The 16343-nt window shown below is 40.6% G+C and overlaps 1 protein-coding gene across 1 annotated transcript in view; it reads left to right on the forward strand.

The window, feature by feature from the left end:
• SRMS (src-related kinase lacking C-terminal regulatory tyrosine and N-terminal myristylation sites) overlaps positions 1 to 16343 on the forward strand; it is a 45897-nt gene that overhangs the window by 17683 nt on the left and 11871 nt on the right. The window contains exons 3-4 of the mRNA XM_033914927.1: positions 6543 to 6709; positions 15616 to 15757. Coding sequence (XP_033770818.1) covers positions 6543 to 6709; positions 15616 to 15757 — 309 coding nt within the window. The remainder of the gene's footprint in view (positions 1 to 6542; positions 6710 to 15615; positions 15758 to 16343) is intronic.

The following is a 16343-nucleotide window of genomic DNA, read 5'->3' on the forward strand; positions in this document are numbered from 1 at the left end:
AGAGGGTGGATAGGGACAGATTCTTCAGGCTGAAGGGGAGAACAGGTACAAGGGGGCATTCGGAGAAACTGAAGGGAGATAGGTTCAAAACAAATGCAAGTAAGTTTTTTTTTTTTTCACACAAAGGGTCGTGGACACCTGGAATGCGCTACCGGAGGAAGTGATCAGGCAGAGTATGGTACAAGGATTCAAACAGGGACTGGACGGATTCCTGAGGGATAAAGGGATCGTGGGATACTGAGAGAGGTGCTGGGATGTAACACAGGTATAGAAAGCTAACCAGGTAATAAGTATAGAAACCCAACCAGGTCGTGCATGTGCAAGACCAGAGGGTTAGGACTTCGATGGGAAGATAGGACTCAATGGGAAACCAAGGTGGCAAGGTGACCTGTCTGGTGATTCAGACAGGTCGTGACCTGTTTGGGCCGCCGCGGGAGCGGACTGCTGGGCAGGATGGACCTATGGTCTGACCCGGCGGAGGCACTGCTTATGTTCTTATGTTTTTATGACAGGTATGCAGAGTAAGGCACTCATTGGTCCAAGTTATTACTGTGGTAGAATTGTTAAGGTCCAAGAATCTGCTCCTGGTAGAAGGCAGGCTGAAGAAAAAGGAAGATGGATTGAGACAAATTAAGAGTTGATTGGTGAATTTTAGGCTATCTTTTGCAAAGGTGCACTAAATCTACGTATGCGCTAACTACTAACGCGTACATAGGATAACATGCACACGTTAACCTTTAGCACATGCTAACAGCGCCTAAACGGTGCAGCTTCAGCATGCGGTAAAATTTAACGTGTGCATGTTATCCTATGCACACGTTAGTAATTAGTGCATGCATGGATTTAGCGCACCTTTGTAAAAAATTCACCAATTGACTGTTTTCTCTGAAAATCTTCTATAAGTACACCCTTATGAAGGAAAAAAGTGTGAAACATGTTAGTATTCTGAAAATGTAGATAATTCATCATAAGGGTAAATAAAGGTTGCAGTACATCATTCTCACCTATTCTTTCTGTTTTGGGATTCGAGCTTTGTCCAGGTGTAAGCTGTGCTGAACCCAGTTTGAACAGACCTGCTCTGGCCTCTGGGAAACACAAGGGGAGTCATTAGCCACTCTGGGAGCCTGAAATCAGGAGATAAAGGGGGAAAAGTTAAGACAGACATCTGTGGCAAAAATAAACAGAAGCCTTGAGAGAATATGTCACACCACAGTCTAAAAATAACAGCTAGAATGAACAGAAGCAAAAGAAATAAGGATACCTAACAATTAGGACTCTTAAAAGATTTACCTTTAGCTCTATGATGAAAAGCACTGCTAGGGGTTCCACATATTCATGTAACTTGCATATCCTTTTTGCTGTCACCAAAGTTTCAAACAGCATGGGTGGTTTTTTTCAGCCAAGACTCCTGGAACCAAATTTTATCACATTCTCAGACCTGCTAATACCCCTGTGGAATGGAGAGAATTGTGGCAGATATCAGGGGAAGAGAAAGTTAATGGAGAATCACCATAAGCAGAATGGGAGTCCAAAAGAACAAATCAGTTCTGCCTGAGCTTTTATCTAATAAAGACAGATAAGTAGCTAGCAATATATCATTCCCACCTACTGGAAAGATGAAAAAGGTTAGACAAACATCAAAATTGCAAATTACTATAGATCCTATGAAACGGAGAGTTGTGGCAGATATAGGAAAGAAAAGGTGAAAAGATAATTAAGAAAGGTAAGGTCTCAGAAATCAGCATAAGTAATAACACAGAATAGGAGTCATAAAAGAGAAAACACTGCTCTGATGGACCTTCTTATACTAAGGATGCCTAAGTAGCATTTGACGTCATAGGCACCATTTGGACTTACCACCAGAAAACTTTCAAATCTGATTGGGCGTGCTTTAGGTATGGTTTGGGCAAACACACCTATACTGACTTTTAATTAATTCCTTCACTTCTCAAAGCTATTACTAGAAGCCGTTTGTCTTCTGCTTAGTCTGTTACCAAATTCTAAACAAAGTTCCCTCTATAGCTCTATGCCTTAAGGTGCTGCTTTTTATCTTCCATACGTCAGGAGTTCAAGTCTTGAGTGCGGTTAGCAAATATTTGATATTCATTTTTCTACCAGAAAACCTTCAAACTCTTTGGCCATTCCTTTGCTTAAACATATTTGAGTTGATCTTTAAAATGATCTGCAGCAATTCTCAGATGCCTAAAGCAACCTGTTCTCTCTCATCCTAAACCCCCTCCCCCACCCCAACACACACTCCTCAAGCATGAAACCACAACCAGCCAAGCTGATTATACCAACAGGAATGTCTCTAGGGTACATCTCAAAAACATGTACCTTCCTTCAATGCCTTTCCAAGCCCTCTGAAGTTTTAGTAAACTCTTCTATCTATTGCCCTGTGCAGATATTGCATAGAAGGAAATCCATTCCTACCACAATGGCTTGTAGCAGAGAGAAGATGAATGTATCTGATGCACCTGTGCCTGCAAACTGCAGAATTCTGATAAAAACAGCAAAGTCCACCATCTAGACCCTCTTATGACAGCTAATAGGAAGCTGTTAGGAAGTTGTTAAAATGAGTGAAGGTGGGATTTGAACCAGGGTACTTCAGAAGATAGACAAGGCACATTAACTTGGTGAGCCACAAATGATTTATTTGTGGTGATTGTGACATGATAGCTAATCAGATGATACATAGGCAGGTCAGTCAACTATGATATGAAAGGGCAGTGAGATCCACTTGAGTAGAAGCTGATGTAGCTCTATGGGTTAAAGTCTTGTGCTGTCCTACAGAAGTTGTGAGTTCAACACCCAGCGCATCTTTTAATTGTGGCATACTACCTTGAAGGTGCAGCTTGATGATCTCACAATGAGATCAGCTTTGTGAAGCTGAAGAGCTCCATTTTGGAATGAGGGAAAATGCATGTTAAGGTCTGTATCTGTTTTTTTTTTTTCTTTTTAAGCGCTGAGAAATGAAGTAATGTGTGCAATAATATGTTTTTCATGTTCTTTCTTTGCTCTCAAGAAAGAGCTGATTGCAGCAGTTTGTTGAGAAAAAAGGGGGTTCTTTTTAAGCAGGAAAGCCAAAGGTGGTGTAATGAATAAATCATATTACTGTTTGGGCAGAAAAGTACTATGTTTTGCATGCAATATGTTTATATTGATGTGCTCTATTGATATGGTGGCTTATTAAATCTATTAGGAGGGAGAAAGAAGAAAAAAAAACCCATATTCAAACACACTATAGGAAATATTGTTGCAGAAGTGGAAAGCCTAACTTGCGTCTATAGGAAGTCTCCCGCTACGAAAGCTGAAACTCCATTGAAATGAAGCAAAAACTACACTTAGACCATCTTTCCTTCGCCTACATTTTAGACACAGTCTGCCCCCTAAGTAGTGTCTATGTGGTGCCTATCCTTAATCACGCCCATGTTACGCTCACATCTACAAACTTAGATGAGAGTTTTCCCTAAACTCGCGTCTATCTCGCGTCTATGTTCTGAGAACGCCTATCTGATACCTACCTCCGTCTAAGTCCCAATTGGCACTTGTTAAGAACCTTAAATGGCTCATTATCCACTTAAATCGGACGTCTAAACCACGTCTAAAGTTAGGCGCAGTTTACAGAATCTAGACCTTGGAGCATTGAGACAAAGCAGCAAATTTCTGCTACTCAATGGCCATGGATTTGGACTTGAAGGATGAGATGTACAGTGTCAGCATCTATGAGACAGACTTGGGGTTTTTTTGTTATATAGAATTTTCGGGACCACTGTTCGTTTGCAAAAGTTAGATATAGGGACACTGGATTATCTTCTGTTCTATTGTCCCTTGATACTCAAATTTCAGAGATCCATATGGGGTCAAATAAATATTGGAAGTTTCACTGTCATTGTCTTATGCATTGTGTTGTTTGGAACTCTTAATATACAGGAGTCCAATTGATGCAAATAAAAATAGATTACTTCTTATCATGACAGGAGTTGCTATGCAGCTAATCACAAAAAACTGGAAAAATTGGAATAGGCTAAATTATAACTTTTGGTGGGAAACCTTAGGCCAAGTTTATAAGTTTGAACGTATGAATTTGTTGCAATTGGGACACTATAATAAATTTAAAGAGGTTTGGGATCCATTAACAAAATTTTGTAAGAACTGATTATTAGTATTTCCCTTTGATTTCTGAATGAAGGTTATACACATCCAGGATTGGGAGGGAGGAGGAGACGTGTACTTATCTTGTTATTTGATTGTAATGAGTGCTGTTTATTGTACCAGTTGTCTGTTTACCTGTTGCACTTTGTATTGGCTTTTTTAAAAATAATAAAAAATATTAAGGTAAATTCTCACAGCTAACTGCTTTCGGTTAGGCATAATATTCTATAAGCCAAGTGTGTAAGCTCTAGACACACCGCTGACATGCTAAGGCCCTTCCCAGGTTCATGCCTCCCTTAGAGTTGTGCACGATGGATTTTGCATACACAATTTGTAAAATCCCAAATAAGGGCAGTTGAATGTCTAACTGCAAATTAGTATCAATTATAGTCAATAGTTAGTACCAATTAGCAGCTATTTATTAAATCAAGCTATGCATATAACACACACACTATTATATAACCTGCAACTGCAACTTTGCTGCTAAGATGTTTATTTTCAAAGCAGATAGATGCCTCAAACGGACTAAAATGCATCCATCTGCTAAAAATGGCCAAATCTTGAGTTTGGAAAATCAGAATTTGGACTTTCACACTGCAGTTCATCCAAATAGCAAGGAGGTATGTTGTGGGTATGTTTTTGGAGGGACTAGGGAGGGCCTAAAAGTAAGATATCCAATAGCTATTTTTAAATAGGAAGGATGTCCATTTTAAAAAGTCATGTCCAAAGTAGAAAAAGGTGCTCTGATTGAGGCTGACCACTAAGAGGATTAAGGCATGACCCCTTTTTAATATCCCAGTGATTGTTGCCCTTTCCTCTTCCCTGAAAGTGAAACTGGAATGGAAAATCAGGCTGTATGTCGGCTGCAGGTATTATGGCCATTCTGAACAAAGCAGCAATCGGCTCAGAGGAACCTTAAGGTTAGAACAGTGAACTGTAAACTGAGGGACACAAAAAATGAAGAAAAAGCTCTGCACCAAATATTAAAGGAAAACAAGAGCAGAGATGACCAGGTAGTCAAGCTGGCAAAAAAAAAAAAAAAAAGTAAGCCCCCTTTGACCAAACTGCATTAGGGTTTTTTATCACTGGCCGCTGCAATAAAAGCTCCAACACTCATAGATTTCCTATGAGTGTTAGAGCTTTAACCGCAGCGGCCGGCAATAAAAAATCTTAATGCAGCTTAATAAAAGGGGACCTTAATAAATTCAAACTCATAGGCAAATAGCAGTAGTTGGAACAGGGACCCAATACAGGTCGTGTTTAGGCTAAACTGCCTATATCAGAGGTCCATAGCAATCTATTTAAAAAAAAAAAAAAAAACAACCCAGCACATAACAATGAATTAAAAGGCTGAACTTAACATAAGTTCAAGGACAGCAGGCATATAACAAAATGAAAACCATCCATTGGTTGATGGAAGCAAACGTGAATTCATGAACACACATCCAACTTCATATAGAGTGGGAAAGGACTCTACAGAATGTACATTGTTTAAATAAATCATAGAATCTAAAAAAATGAATAAAGCTATAATGCAGTGTGTATCAAAAGTTACATGAATTAGGTACAACAAGCTGACAGTATAAGCATATGTTGTACACTTTGGAATTCACATGTACTTTTAGCCAGGCAGGGGTGGGCAATTTTTAGTCTGGTCAGTTTATCTGGGTAAATGGCATTGAACATATTTTCATGATACATCAAACCTTTGTCTCCAGCATTCAAAATGAACATCTCAGAAAACTCATTTCAAAAAAACAGTGCTAAAGCACTGCTCAAAGAACCAGCCATCCCAACAACTGACCAGCTGTAGCTCTATCAAGATGGACAGTTTGTTTTGCCATAGTCTCACTTACATTTTCTGACTCTAATATATTTATTAAAACATTCCATCATGTTTTTCCTCTTATTGCATCTCTCTTTGGGGCTTTCAGCTGTTTCACTGTACTACTGTAGAAACCAATAGGATCCTCAAAGCTGACAATTATTACTGAAAAGCTCTTCCAGAATAAAGAGAAAGGGAGATGTCCTTTTGCTAATTTTAAATTCTACAGTCCAGAAAATGCTGCTGGAGAAAGTGTTCAAGATTTTTCAACGCGATCTACACTTGAAAAGTGATTCCAGATTTGCAATCCAAGAATCTCTGAAGAACTTCTTCTAGAATTTTCACACACTCTACCAATGCAGATATTAGGGAACTTATCTAAGTTCCTGTGACATGAATCTCTTCACTTTGCAGCATTTTCACTTGATAATACTGGGATACTCTTCATAAAAATGAAAGCAGTTATAACTGTGGTCAGACCTTGAGTAAAACATTATTATATCATTGTTCCAGTAGAGTGCTAATGTTCATTAGGAATGATTTATTTTGATTCTCTGTGCAGTTCGCATTCAGAACAGAGTTATACATTTCTGCATCAAGAAAACAGACAACGGCAAGTTTTATATCCAAAAGAACAGGTCTTTCTCTAGTCTTCAGGATCTGCTCACCTTCTACAAGATGAACTGGAAGCATATCAAAAGTCCAGTGCTATATCCATGTGTCAGGCAGGTATGTATGAATCTAGTGGGTGGAATGGCAGTGGTGTTGGCGAACAGGCATGGCTAGGGGTACAGTGGCTGTCTTTTGCTGGTTGCTGTGACATTAGGCCCATATACTGCCTATGAGAAATTGTCACTGTGGTTAAGGCAGGAGATATATAATAATTCAGGAACCCCATGAAAATTTCCAAGTTTATTAAAATTTTGATAAAACGCCAATCCTAACTACTAAGCATTTTACAGTAAAAAAATAAAAAATAAAAAAAGGGGGAAACGATCAAGAGTCTAATTAAAAACAATACAGACATAACATACAATAAAACAAGAGGAAAGTGGGGAGAACTACAATAATTAAAAGAATAGCATACAAAGAAGGTAAAAACAGAAGGAGTAAGGGGAGAAATCAGCGTTCAAATACATCAGTGCGATCAGAGGCCGGGATCAGCTTTCATAAGCATCTTTGACGAGGAAGCATTTTAAACTTCCTTTGAATTTGTCTACATTGCTTTCTTCCCTTATATGGGTTGCGTAAGGAGTTCCAGATTGTGGGAGCAGGAACGGCAAATGATGTGGCTAATTATGGAGAGCATTAAAATAATTCCATGTATCCAACTGTGCATACTGTTATACAGTATTTTATAAATCAAAGTAGTCCCATTCCGCTTAGGTTTTCGGTGGGCTATAAGCGTTTTAAATAAATAAATACTCTTATTGCCATGTCTGGGATGGAAATATCATCATTTTATAGGTGTGTTTATAGGCTACGTAAAATTCGTTCACTTTCACAATTTCTATGTTCAAAATCCCTTAATATTCTTATTCACTCTTTGGTGATCTCTAAAATTGATTATTGTAACGCTCTTTTTAAGGAAATTTCTCTGAATGAAATAAAACGTCTACAAATCATTCAAAATGCTTCCATTAAACTTATAACAAAAACTAGGAAGTTTGATCATGTAACTCCCCTTCTTAAGAATGTGCACTGGCTTCCTGTTACTTACCGGATAACATACAAATTATGTATACTCACTTTCAAATCCCTCTTTTATAAAACTCCAGCATTCATTTATAAACTATTAATTCCTTATTCTCCAAATAGAACATTGAGATCCAATGAACAGAATTTATTGACAATTCCATCTCTTAAGGTTATTAATACAAGACAGCAACTTATTTTTTATGTTACCGCACCTCAAACTTGGAACTCCCTTCCCATTTACTTAAGGGAAGAGCGCAATCTGGAGAAATTCAAAAGTAATTTAAAAACTTTTCTCTTTAGAGATGCCTTTGATAATTAACTAAGTAGTTGGCAGGTTGAATTATATTTTTTACTGTATTATACTATGGCTTTTTATTTGCTTCCCTTTTTGTATTTTTCCTTGATTGTCCTGCTTTTCTTTAATGATTTTGTATTTCACCTCCCTCCTTTCCTTGTGTTTATGAGTTTGTTAAGTTAGTCCATTAGTCCCCTAGGACGTTATATATAGTTATGTATTGTATTGTCTCCCAAATATTGTAATTTTAACATGTTCATCGCTTAGAAATACGATTAAGCGATTAATCAAAAAACTATTAAACTTGAAACTTGAAGTAGCTTTATCCCTCTTTCAGTCCATATATGTTTGTTTACATATGCACAGACAGAGAGCAGGCAGGCAGAACCATGGCAGCCCAATTACAGTGAAAACTTAAGCACTTTCCCATCCCTGGCAACAGAAACCTGAGAGAAAGTAACCATTGCCCAGAGGATCCCTACTGGAAGTGCTGAGAGCAGGGTCCCCAAAGAAATGGTGGACCAGAGCCAATGAGAAACTATTAGAAAGCTGGCAGGAGGAAGTAGAAAGGGTCAAAGAACGCCAATGTAGGGAAGTAAGTGGCCTCTAGGTGCCATGGGATGTGACCTCTGAAGTTTCTGGATATAAGAAGAGAAGAAAGGGAAGAAGGAGAGAAAGCACGAAGTAGAGAATGGGAGGAGGAATCCCTTATCCTTTTGAACACTTCCCTTTGCATTCTTTTGTAAATTCCGCAGCCATAGTGACAGCCTAGCACATGTTTAAGATTGTATATTTTACTTCAGTGATATATTGGTGTTATCCTCTAGCTTTATAAAATTGGCACCTTTTCAGATTTCCCACATATGTCTATTCATTCCCCTGTGTCCTCCCCCAAAAACCTGTACTCATCCATTCTCCCTCAGTGTTAATCTACCTTTTAGCTTTCCCATTCAACTTTACTTCCCTTCTTTGTGTGTTGGGGAAGAGGGGGGGGGGGAGGAAAGTAAACTTTTTTCCAGCAACATATGAGAATTCAACCTCTGTTCTCATAACTGGCTGAAAACATTTCCAAGTCAGTGCAAATATTCCTTGAAGCTAGATGAAAATACCAGAATACTACTAAAGTCAAAAATAGAATTTTAAATATGTTTTCATTCACCACTACCTCCATCATTTGAGAGAAAGTGACTGCAGCAATATGGAGACCAACTGGAGTGGCAGCATTTTTGACATGGAAATCCAAAAGTAACCTATGGTCAGATCAAGTGTTTATCTAAAATGTGTGTGTTTTTCAGTATGTGGACATGGGAACACATCTTTAGCAGTTTGTTATAAGAATTTGCCTTTTAACATCTTTATTCCAAATTGTTACAGCTGAGGACACACAGACACTATGGCTCTTTCGCTGTATCATTTGATCTGCTAGATTTGTACTGTATATGTCTTTTAAATTCTTCATATGCATGAGTTATTCTGCAGAATATAAGAATAAATATTGTATTGTATTGAAACCCTATAATATCTCTGCTTGAGGAAGGGCTGTGGCTCACAGATTGAGATGCTGCCTCTGCACCTAGAGGTTGTGGGATCAAATCCCAGTGCTGCTCCTTGTGACCCTGCACAAAAGTCAGTTGGTATTACTGACTGGATCGCTGTTGACTAGTGCTGCCTGATTCAGAAAAAAAAATTTTTGATTCGATTCAGCCTATTGAATCGATTTTTCGATTCGATTTTCCTGCCCGATTGGGTGTTGTTTTTTTTATCAAACATCCTGGTGGGTTTATTTTATAGCCTCTTCACCCCCTTTGCCCTCTCCTACTCACACTGACGCTGTGGTGTAAACAAAATAAACAAACAAAAAAGACTTTTTCTCTCTGTTAAATCCTAGCTCACGTTCGCAGTCTAACACCAGCTCTGGAAGGATACACATTTCAATCTGACATATTGTAATCACAAAACAGAAAATAAAATTATTTTTCTACCTTTTGTTGTCTGGTCATTTTTCAAATCATGTTGGTCCCAGGCTCTGGTTGTCTTCTGATAACTCGTTTGCCAGGGTCTCCTTCTTTCTCGGTGCTAACCATCCATCTTCCATCTCTGTCCTCTCCTGGTTCCCTTCCCTCTCCCGGAGGTCTGGCATCTTTCCCTTTTTTTTCATCTCCATCCCCCCACAGATGCAGTGATAGACCCCCCACAATCCCCAGATCCACCATCTCTCCTTTACTCAACTACACTTTCATCCAGCATCTCTCCCTCCTTCCCCACCACCCCAGGATCCACCAGCTCTCACTTTCTCTTCCCATACCCTCCTATCTAGTATCTCTATTCCCACACCATCCCTTGTGTCCAACTTCTCTCCCTTTCTGTTCCTTCCCTCCTTAAATCCCATTGTCCATCTCTCTCCCTCTCCTCTGTTTTTAGAACCATTATTTCTTCCCCCTCCCTCCCCCCATTCCAGTATATGCACGTCTCTTTGAACCCCCCTTTCCTCCCATGTACTTCTACATCAGGGCCCCCCGATGGACTGCCCCCCCCCCACAAGCCTGCATGTTCCCCCAGCTTCCCCGCTTTTACCTTAAGCTAATACAGTAGTCTGCAGGATCGCCGGTGCTATAGCGCTCCCTGCAACTGTCGTCGTCCTCAGTGGCATGCTCCCTATGCCACGTCAGAGGAGGGGCAGGACCGTAGCAGAGAGAACGTGCTGCAGGGGATGACAGCAGCTGCAGGGATCGCTACAGCACCGGCGATCCTGCAGGCTGCCATATTAGCTTAAGGTAAGAGCAGGGAACCTGGGGGAATATGCAGGCTTTTCTGACTGTCCCTTCCCCCTCAAGCAGGAGTGGCAGCGGATGGCCAGCAAGAGGCAGCGCTGCCACTCCTGCTTTAGGAAGGCATCCCTGCTTTAGGATGGTTGGTCATCAAATGGGGAGGGTTGGTCATCAAATCGGGAGACCAAATTTTTTTTTTAATCGAATCGATTCACCTGATTCGAATCGGCGAATCGATTCAAATCAAAAATCGGGCAGCACAACTGTTGACCGATTCGTTGGCTGATTTCCCAACAGCAATCGATGCACAAACAAGTTTGCATGCAAATGATTTGCACGGAGGTGCAAATCATTTACATGCAAACACGACCAATTCAATCACTCAGTGAGCAATTGACACCTGCGCAAAGCCCTAACAGCAGTGACAGGAAAGAAAACTCCTGTTATTTCTGTTAGGGCTTCTGGTTTGGTTTTGTTTTTAATGGCACAGATGTCATGCTGTGTTAAACACAACCTGTCCCATAAAAAAAGCCCCCTGCACCATGCCCTCCCACCCTACGCCAGCACCCTGAACTGCTACCCACCTTCCCCCGGCCCAAGGCAAATTGGCAGGAGAGATGCTCACTCCCTCCTGCCATTAAGAAACTCCCTCCCCCCACCCCCACTCCAAAAAAAGCACCCACTCCCTCCTCCCCCCAAAAGAAAAACGGTAGGAGGGATGCCTGCTTCCTCCTGCCATGAAGGCGCCCACTCACCCTCCAGGACCCCCTGCCCAATACCTTAAAAATTGGGAGCAGGAGGTACTGAAAAAACCTCCTGCTCCTCCTCCCTCGACGATGATCGGCAGGGGCCTAAGGCCCTGATTGGCTCAGATGTCTCAGGCCCCACCCAATACAATGGACACTCCATCCTGGAAACAGAACTTTGATCATAGTCTGATTCTAGCACTTTGGCTATTCTAGCCCTTGGTTCTGACTTTAACAGTTTTTAACTCGCATTTAAAAGTCACATGACCAATCTTCCTTCAGAAACTTTCAGCAGGACCTTGGCATTCAACAGGCCTTCTGGAATAGACATGAGATGAATTCTACTATCAAAGGGCAAGAGATCAAACAGTGTAGCTAATTACTTTCATGGTTGATGCATTATCAGCTAGTGTGAAATTTTGGTGGAACCCATCCTTCAGAACATTTTACACTATTAGATCATGAGTTTCCTCCTTTTGGTCCAAACAGTATCTGTTTCTAGACTTCTGCAAGCCATTGGCTGCTGCTACTGATTTCCAGCTAGCATTAGATAGCCTTCTTCCTTCAGTGTGTACTAACTTCAGAACTAGTGTCAATGAGATGCTGAATATCTCATGAACAAGATATTCCAAGATAGGACATGGGCCTATAGGGTTAAGCTTCTCTCAGACACTTCCTATGGGGTCTATTAGTTACTATGTGTTCCTGCTCAGGATGTAGATGGAACTAGAGACTCTACTACTTCATTATCTTATTGAAAAATAATGTCTTCTCATTCAATAGTTCACACATGCATACAGAATTGAAACAGAGTGTGCACTCTTCCCAAAAGAGTGAGCAGTCTTCACAAAGAGTGTGCACTATTGGTGACACAGGGAAAACCACCAAATTTAGCCCCCCCCAGCCCCGTCATTTCAGACTGTATACTGCCTTGACTTGTTTTCTTTTCAAATAAGAAGGCGTTCAAAAAGGTTCCGCATGAACAACTACTTTGAAAAATTGCGAGCCATGGAATTGAGGGTGAAATATTCACATGGATTAAAAACTGGCTGGCGGATAGGAACCAGAGAGTGGAGTTAAATGGACAATACTTGGACTGGACAAGCATCACTAGTGGAATGCTGCAGGGTTCGGTGCTTGGGCCCGTGCTCTTCAACATATTTATAAACAACCTGGAAATTGGTACGACGAGTGAGGTGATTAAATTTGCAGACAATACAAAGTTATTCAGGGTAGTAAAGATGCAGGAGACCTGCAATGGGACATAAACACACTCGAGAAATGGGCCGCGACATGGCAAATGAGGTTTAATGTGGATAAGTGTAAGATGATGCTTGTCGGTAATAAAAATCTTATACACGAATACAGGATGTCTGGTGTGGTACTTGGAGAGGGTGACGGGACAAAAGTGCGTGAGACTTCAGCGCGCCAACATTGCAGCGCCGACAATTCGGCACAAGACACCAGCGCGCCGCCTAAAAAGTGACTTTTAAAGAGCTCCGATGGGGGTTGTGGGGGGAACTTTAGACTGCTCGCGCTGCCATTGGTGGGGGGGGGGGTGTAGAGAAAACGTAACTTTTTCCTAAAAAATTGGGAAAAAGTTAAGTTTGCTCTATAATGGAGGGTTCCAACCCCTCCAACACCCCCCCAACAGCAGCGCGAAGAGTATGAAGTAAACTGGGGGGGGTTCCCCACTCACACCCCGCGTCAGAGCTCTTTAAAAGTCACTTTATAGGCAGTGCGCTGGTGTCTTGTGCCAAATTGTCAGCGCTGCAATGTTCTCACGCGCGAATGACTATGATCCCTTGGAGAGACCCCCCAGGAAAGAGACTTGGGAGTACTGGTATACAAGTTGATGAAATAATACTAATTATCACAGCTATTCAAATATTAAATAAATATTAGATTATTAGTGAAGCTTTCAGACCAAATACCCTTTGATTTAGTGATGTCACCAAACCGAGGTACTCTCAGGAACCATCATTATCTTCACTGTCCCTGGACCAACCAGATATGACAAATACTAATATTATAGTTCATGATATGAAAAACCACTTATCTGAATGTTGTTGAGTGGACTGCATGGTTGGCTGGATAAAAAAGTTGAAAGTATCCTCGGAGAATTAAAGTGCAGTGCAGAAACTAGTGCTTAAATACTATTAAAAATGTGCCTGACCCCCCGACTCGAGTTTCGACTCTTCATCAGGAGGGGTATCTGTTAAAAGGCAAAAACTATTGTTAAATATTGTATATTAAATATCAAACCACTAAACCGTTATCACCTCTTAATATGTTATTATAATTCTTTAAAGCTCTACTAGAACTAAACTCAAACCTGTTATAGGCATTCTATATCGAGGCGGTACCGGAGTGAGGACAAGCTAACTGAAAAGCTCAAAACATATCTTTTATGTCAATCTAGTCCGGAAGTGACGAAAACTGAGGATTCAATTTTATATATTTAACCATTCTATTTCAGAATTCAAACCGTGTGGGGACAAGGTGTTCCAATTATAAATGAAACGTTGTTCTTTTTGTAATAAACATTTAGTTAAGTCCCCCACCGGATGTTTAATATGAAGTAAAACAGTATATCGGAAAGCTTCCAAGGGGTGTGACTCTTGTAACCAATGAGCTACAAGGGGGGCGGAGACTCTACCTCTACGAATGTTGCTAAGATGTTTCGTTATCCGAATTTTGATCTGTCTACTAGTTTGCCCAACATAGATCAAACCACAAGGGCATATTACACAATATACCACCCCGTAAGATTCACAATTCGTGCCAGTGTATAACTCGTACTTTCTGTTAATAGAAATGATATCGACAAAAGACTGTTGTAAAACATAACAACACAGCCGGCAGTAGCCACATGGCTGGTGAGGGGGCAACCTTCCAGTGCTATGGTGCCTCCTCCTATATTTTAGTTTCTCACCCAAATTCGGAGCCCTGGAAAAAGCAAACTTAGGTATTTCTGTTAAGGCAGAATGGCCTTGAACTATATGCCAGTATTTTTTGATTATTTTTTTAATTGCATTACTATTGGTGGTATAGGGCATCACACACACTGTATGATTATCTGTATTTTTACTTCTAGGATACATGAGCCATGAACGATGACTTCCGGACTAGAGTGGCATAAAAGATATGTTTTGAGCTTTTCAGTTAGCTTGTCCTCACTCCGGTACCGCCTCGATATAGAATGCCTATAACAGGTTTGAGTTTAGTTCTAGTAGAGCTTTAAAGAATTATAATAACATATTAAGAGGTGATAACGATTTAGTGGTTTGATATTTAATATACAATATTTAACAATAGTTTTTGCCTTTTAACAGATACCCCTCCTGATGAAGAGTCGAAACTCGAGTCGGGGGGTCAGGCACATTTTTAATAGTATTTAAGCACTAGTTTCTGCACTGCACTTTAATTCTCCGAGGATACTTTCAACTTTTTTATCCAGCCAACCATGCAGTCCACTCAACAACATTCAGATAAGTGGTTTTTCATATCATGAACTATAATATTAGTATTTGTCATATCTGGTTGGTCCAGGGACAGTGAAGATAATGATGGTTCCTGAGAGTACCTCGGTTTGGTGACATCACTAAATCAAAGGGTATTTGGTCTGAAAGCTTCACTAATAATCTAATATTTATTTAATATTTGAATAGCTGAGATAATTAGTATTATTTGAGTTAAGAATCATCACAGATTTATAAGCATTTCTCCCCATATTGTCAGTGCTACAAGTTGATGAAACCATCCGCGCAATGCAGTGGAAATCATCCCCTTCCTCATACTTAGCTCCCCACCATCCTACACAATGTCTCATATATGTGCATAAAACAAATGAATTAATTTGATATTAGAGCAAAATGATTTTCTTTCCTATATCCTAATGTTATTATCTCTATTGAAGGACAGTGTAACATACCTAGGGCAGCCGGGTGTGTGGTTCTGGAGGTCACATTCCTGAGAGATTTGCATGTCTGTTGTCAATTCTGAGATGTAGAAGCCCTGAGCATATAGCAAGAGGCTGCCCTAGGTGAGCAGGGAGGGGTGGCTGCACTCTGATTTGCAGAATGAAATGTGAGTCCCCTGTCCTAACATGGATGTGTGTTACTGCAGGAGCTCCTCAGCACAGATGCATGGGAACAGCCTAGATCAGACTTCCAGCCCAGGAGGAAGCTGGGGGAAGGCTACTTTGGAGAGGTGTGGGAAGGAATGTGGAAGGGAACCTATCCAGTGGCCATAAAGACAATGAAACAAGGTTTGTACAAGCACAGCAATATATTTCATTAATTGGCTTTAAAGAAATTCCTTTTCAAATATGTAATAGAGAGTCTTGATCCAACAGACAGAGGAGTTAAAAGAGTGACTCAGCAATAAATGGCATGCATTGAATGGAGATCCTAAACTAGAGGTCAATTAAAAAGGTTTATTTTCAGTTTCTGTTGAAACAGTTTCAGCTCATCTATTACCTGGTTTTAGCTGAAGGTGAAAACTAAAGTTTAATTATGTGAATGAGAGCAAGTGAACAGTGGTGCAGCGAAGGGGAGAGGCGCCCGGGGGGAGGGGTTGGCGCCCCTCTCCCTCCCTCTTCTCCACCCCCCACTGCCACACACTCCTTCCCCGCTCCCTCTTGCCGCGTGCACGCTGCTTCCCTTCTCCCATACCTCTGTAACATTCCTGGCATGATAAGCAAATCCGCTGCTGTCATGCCAGTGTCAGCTCTTCCTCTGATGTCACTTCCTAGGCGCGGATCCAGGAAGTGATATCAGAGGAAGAGCAAAAAAATTTTTGGGGGGTGCCATTCCTTTGCTTTTTTTCTTCTGTTTTGTCATAATAATTTGTTT

Source organism: Geotrypetes seraphini, chromosome 11, assembly GCF_902459505.1.
Source record: "Geotrypetes seraphini chromosome 11, aGeoSer1.1, whole genome shotgun sequence".
In the NCBI taxonomy this organism is placed as follows: Eukaryota; Metazoa; Chordata; class Amphibia; order Gymnophiona; family Dermophiidae; genus Geotrypetes; species Geotrypetes seraphini.